Here is a 5684-nt window from a genome sequence, read left to right as displayed (position 1 = left end):
GGTAATTCATTACAATTTGTTAACTTAGGCTAGTTTTCTTACCCGTGTGTCAAATAAAGAAATGAGATTATTTTTTTGTTTGTTTGTTTAATGAGGTGTACATATTAATACACCTTTAATTAATAAATATTTTCTTTCTTAATAAAAAAAACAGTGAAAAGTTGTCACCAGTTACCACCTCCTCCCACCCCCAATTTTCTATTGAACTTTAAGAATATGAATTGAATCCACAGAATATGTCTTATGGTGGTCGTTGATTTCTGTTAAACCTAATTATTTATAATTTCTATTTATCAATCATATAGTTAGTGCCTCAACAAATAAAATATAATAAAAAATTACTATAAAGTTAGTACCTCAATTTTCTCATAGTATAATTGGGGGAGGGAGAAAGAACTAAGAAAGAGTACTTCTTCTGTTTGGACTTTCCAATTGCATGCCTCTTTTTGACCTTAGTTTTTATTTGTTTCTTATTATTTTTTTTTTTAACAAAGTATATAAATAATGGGAAATTGGGGCTTTTATTGGGCAAACAATGCTTAAAACAAAGTCAGACTTAGAAATAATGGCAAACCCAAATAGCAGTTGAGAAAATAATGTAGGCAAATGGTTAAGGAAAGCAAAGATACACATACATGTAACAGAGAAGGTATCCCTTTCTTTTCTTGAAGTGTGAAAGGTTATTAGTTTCAACACTAAGCAACCTTCTCTCTCTCTCTCTCTCTCTCTCTCTCCCTTTATCAAGTTATCTCTTTTTAAAAGTCTCAATCTATAATCTCCTCCTCCAATATTCTTTCAACAGAACAAAGCCACTCTGCCAGAAAAAAAAAAAAAAGGCAAGTCTTTTTGTCTTTCTTTCTCCCTTTGTTCCATTTTTGTTTTTTCAAGGAATTCATAGACACAACAAATGTGGCAAAAACAGCCCAGTCAATCATGTTTCAGAGAATCTATCAAAGCTCTTGAAGCTGATATACAACATGCCAATACCCTGTAAGTTCTATATTTTTTTATTTTTTTATTTTTTTGGTCTGAGGAAGAGACTGTAAGCTTCACATTTAGATTTTTGTTTTTATTTTTAAAACCATAAAGTTCTATTTTTGGTATATTGTTCTTTCACAACTCAAATTCTGTAGAGGCCTTTTGCATATTAGTTATCCTTAAATGGCAAAGAATGGTTGATTCGTTCCTGAATTTCTGTTCTGAATTTTTCTTTGTAGTTTAGCCTTTACAATTGGGATGGTTAGATGTTGTTTTTATCATCAAATAAAGGTTAGGAGGGTGAATTTGTATGTGAATTTGGGGTTTTGTGGATATAAGCATGTATTGCAGTCTGCTTTTGTGAGGGTTTTCTAGTTGGAAATGTCTCAATTTCAATTATATGAACACTATAGCCATTATATTTCATAAAGTTGTTTCTTTCTTGAAATTTCTACCTCTAGAACACGACAGAGAAAACCCATTAGGCTACACATACAATGCCAGCACCCCAGGTCCCCAAAGCTGTTTTGCCTCTATATTGCCTCCAAGTTGTTTGCTTTCATGGTTTTGGTAAATATTGAAGTTAAACATTGACTAAGAGAATTTCTTTTATTGGGGTTTTGGGATGGGGTTTTTGCAGGGCAGCTGCTCTTCCTAGAGATTATTGTGGGGATTGTGTTCAGATGAGATTATCTTACGGCCCCTTTGCCCCCTTTCTTCTTTATTTGATTGAGTGGATGGATTATAGTTGTACAGATACTCTCCCCAATTATTTAGGCCTTCTCAACGTACTTGTATATAAGGTGGGTTGTTACCTATTTCTTCTCATTGTCAGTTCAATTCTAATTTTTGCATTGCTGTTAAAGCTCTACATAATTGTATAGGTATACGTTGATGGAATGCCAACAATGTCCTCAAAAGAAAGGAAAGCAACCTTACGCGAATTTTATGGTCTGTTCTTCTTTGTGGCTTCTTGTTAACAACCATTCAATTTCCTGGTCTCCATATTTTGTGTTCTCAACTTCTAAATGCATTTAATTGTAAAATTTCTTGCAGCCGTGATATACCCTTCTCTTAGGCAACTTGAAGGTGAGTTTATTGAATTGGAAGATAGTACCTCCAGAAGCCAAACGACAGAAATTTTAACCAAAAAGAGAGTAGAAGAGAGGAGGAATCTTTCTGATAAGGATCTAGAGAGAGATGAAGAATGTGGGATATGCATGGAAGATTGCACAAGGATGGTCTTGCCCAGCTGTGGGCACGCGATGTGCAACAATTGCTTCCATGACTGGTAGCCCCAACTCCCACTTGCATTGTTAATGTTTTTATTAAGTACTAAGAATTTCACTTTATCTTGATTGTAGTTGGAATATATCTATAACATTGTGTTTGATACTAAACTGCAGGAACGTGCGGTCTCAGTCCTGCCCTTTTTGCCGCGGCAGCCTGAAGAGAGTTAGTTCTAGAGATTTATGGGAACTTATTAGTAACAGTGGTATGATTGATACAATTACTCTTGCAAGGGAAAACTTGACGCGTTTCTACCTTTATATTGAAAACCTGCCTCTTGTGATGCCTGACACACATTTGTTTGTATATGATTACATGCTCTGATTTAAGATGAAGAACGAAGTAGTACACACTACATGAAATGCTGATAACCCTTTGTATATAAAATATAGAGTATGATGAAGCTTAAATCTTGTCTACCATGGTAGGTTGAGGATCTATTACATGGTAGCAGTATATATATAGTTAAGTGAACTATCGCATATCCCTTCTCATTGACTTGGAATGAGGGTATTGATAATCAGGTGGCTCTTAGAACATTCATGGAATCTCTCAATTAGCAGTCTAGAGTCTTGGACAAAGGCAAGAAGGTATGCTTGCTTGGCATTCAACTCAGCTTTTTGAAACCTGAGTGTTGAGAATTTAGCTATGCAAGTGGCAAGAAATTTGATTAAATTGTGGATTTCTGTTTATAATATTATACTACTTGTTCCGACCCAGTTTGTTTGTTCTCTATTTCATTTTGGAATGCCTTAAAATATTGTTTTGTTTCTAAAAATAAAATTAATTAATTTACTAATATTCCTATTATACTCCTATTTTATTTTCAAAACTATTTGAAAAGAAAATTAACAAATATTTAAAAAATTAATCTAATTAAGGCACCTTTTTAGTTGCCTCATTAAGAATATTTTTTTTATAAAAAAGTTGATAAATTTATTTAAGGACAGTTTTGTAAATTTATATATTTTTACAAGGCACATAAAATAATAAATGATATTTTTTTAAAAAAAATTAACTTTTCAAACCGGACAAATAAAGTAACGGTGGAAGGATGATATATGCCAAAAGTCATGGGTCAAGTTTATGTTATCTAAGACTTTTTCTTCTTCAATTCCCGTAAAGGCCAAAATAGAATCCAAAAAAAAGATTTGCCATTATTAAAGGGCACTCGATGGTTCTTTTTTTGTTTTTTTTGTTGATAAATTAAATTATGAAAGGTTATTACAAATTATCCCCATTCTAATAACCCATTTCAAAATTTGATCCACAACTTTTAAAACATACCGCCCTCAGGTTGGACTATATTGAAATCGATAGCGGTCGGTTTGACCTCCTTTTTAAAAATTAAAAAATAAAAAACTACAAAAAATAAAAGTACTACATTTGAATTTTGAACCTTTGTTTTTATTTGTCCACCAAATTTGATTATATTTTCAAAATAATTCTTCTATTAATCTTTGTTATTGATCTAGCTAGCCAAATTTTTTTTTTGTGGAGAAAACTGAACCAGCAAACTAAACACTGCCCTCTCTCTCTCTCTCTCTCTAAAGAGCTAGAGTGCTAGCCAATAATGAAGATGGATTGAATGATTATTTTGAAAATGAAATCAAAGCTTGGCAGATCAAAATGTAAAATTTCAAATTTAGGATGCCAAACTAAAAATAATCATAAACTTTAAGGTAAAAAAGTGATTTAACTTTTTTCTTTTTTTAATTTTTATATTAACTGATTTTGTAATTTTTATTTTGAGAAATGAATTTGTTATGGACACAACTTTTTCACAAACTATTTTTTAAGTAGGTTTTAGGTGGTAGACAAATTTAGTTTGTTATTGTGAAATTGTTGTGACCTTAGCTTAAAAGAAATTAAAAATAAATAAAATCTCTTGCTTGTATTAATTAGTTGAGTGCATCAAACTTTGAGAGGAAAATTGATTGAATCCAACTTATTGTTTAATAGAAGCATTGAAAAACAAAAGAATCTAAGTTATTAGAAAATCTTTTTTCCACTAATGCCTTGTTCTATTCACAATCAAAATTTTGATTCCGCCAAGATGATACAATGATTACCCAAAAATAAAAAAGAGGCAAAATTCGCCAAGAATAGGACTCGATTTCTATGAAGTTGAGCACCGTGCAATATTTAAACTAAGCTGTATCTCTCATTTTCATTATATTTTATTACTCTCAGTTGCTTGTCTTGCTCTCTCTTTCTCATTGCTTCCTTCTTTTCGTTTATGTGCTTGCTTATTAGCTTGTCTTGTTGTGATTTATCCTCTACGCTACAGACATGAGTATGTTTCTACTTAAATTCATGGGCCCTTCTTTTTTTTTTTTTTTTTTACCCCCTAGTTCAGTTTTCTTTTTTCCTTCTTCTCCTAATAGTTTATCAAAATGTAATTATACAGCTAATGTAAGAATGTGTTTGGATTCACGTTTTACTGCTGTGTTTTAAGTCTGTTGCGTTTTCAGTTAGTTTTTTTTTTTCTTTTTTTTCTCCAGCACGTGAACAGTAAAGGTTACTGTTCATGCACATGAAGTTACTATGCGGAGACCATAAGTACTATTCATGTACTATTCACGCACTGTTCGTGAGACCTACAAGTACTTTTTCAGAAAAAAAAAAATTAAAAATGGGTCTTACAATACTATTCACACATTTAAAAATTATTTTGCTACAGTGTTTTTAGTTTTCAATTTTCAGCAATAAGTTCTATCCAAACAGACTCTAAGTTTGTTTTTGTTTATACTTTAAATTCTTGGGTTTCCCTGATTCTTAATAATTTCATGATTTATGACTAACGTTGTTATTTCCATAAACTCTCAAGTGACTCTGATTTTGTGAGTGGTGATGAAATTGACACCATTTTTATTTACCACTTACAACCGATAGGGAAAAAAAAAGGTTGTAGATTCTTTAAAAATTAACCCTCACCAAACAATTTCCACAATCGCTAACTTCAACAAATCGCCATCAACAATCATCAAAACATTAAATCCGCCCACCCAAATTACCACCACTCCCTTAAGCCCACGCCGCTGCCATCGTCCAAAGCAATATTGACCATTAGGAGGTTGTGGTGCAATTGGTGGTCAAACATGACAAAGACACCACACCCCACACCCCACACTTGAAAGTTTTAGTCATTCAACTCCTTCAACACAATGTCGTAATCACCATAACTCCAAAACTGCCGGCCAAAACCCATATCCACATTGCCACTTTGACTCCAGTTTAATTCTGTAAGAATGTCACCTTTCTCAGCATAATGTTTGTCAATAATAGTTGGAGTAAAATTATGGGGTTCTTCAACCTTAAGACTGAAGATAGCAAACATTGGACTATGACGATGGTTCATGCTTGCACATATATTGCACTAAGTCAACATTTAATAATGCAAAAGTTGAGGGACA

The 5684-nt window shown here is 32.5% G+C and overlaps 1 protein-coding gene across 1 annotated transcript; it reads left to right on the top strand.

Annotated features, from left to right (window-relative positions):
- The first annotated feature begins 667 nt into the window (after positions 1-667).
- Positions 668-2987, top strand: LOC142627522 (E3 ubiquitin-protein ligase AIRP2-like). Its single transcript, XM_075801398.1, has 5 exons — positions 668-990; positions 1619-1781; positions 1863-1929; positions 2035-2269; positions 2385-2987. Exons 1-5 carry the CDS (start codon positions 908-910, stop codon positions 2590-2592), a joined length of 756 nt encoding a protein of 251 aa, XP_075657513.1. The 5' UTR covers positions 668-907; the 3' UTR covers positions 2593-2987.
- Positions 2988-5684: the final 2697 nt, after the last annotated feature.

Source organism: Castanea sativa, chromosome 3 (genome assembly GCF_040712315.1).
Source record: "Castanea sativa cultivar Marrone di Chiusa Pesio chromosome 3, ASM4071231v1".
Lineage (NCBI taxonomy): Eukaryota > Viridiplantae > Streptophyta > Magnoliopsida > Fagales > Fagaceae > Castanea > Castanea sativa.
This window is presented reverse-complemented; position numbering and strand designations above follow the sequence as displayed.

What these genes read in the sequence shown, in the direction of transcription:
- LOC142627522 (XM_075801398.1), top strand. Translation starts at nt 908, where the DNA reads ATGTGGCAAAAACAGCCCAGTCAATCATGTTTCAGAGAATCTATCAAA. An exon ending in ATACAACATGCCAATACCCT is followed by an intron (nt 991 to 1,618) that starts GTAAGTTCTATA and finishes GGGTTTTTGCAG; the next exon opens with GGCAGCTGCTCTTCCTAGAG. An exon ending in AACAATTGCTTCCATGACTG is followed by an intron (nt 2,270 to 2,384) that starts GTAGCCCCAACT and finishes ACTAAACTGCAG; the next exon opens with GAACGTGCGGTCTCAGTCCT.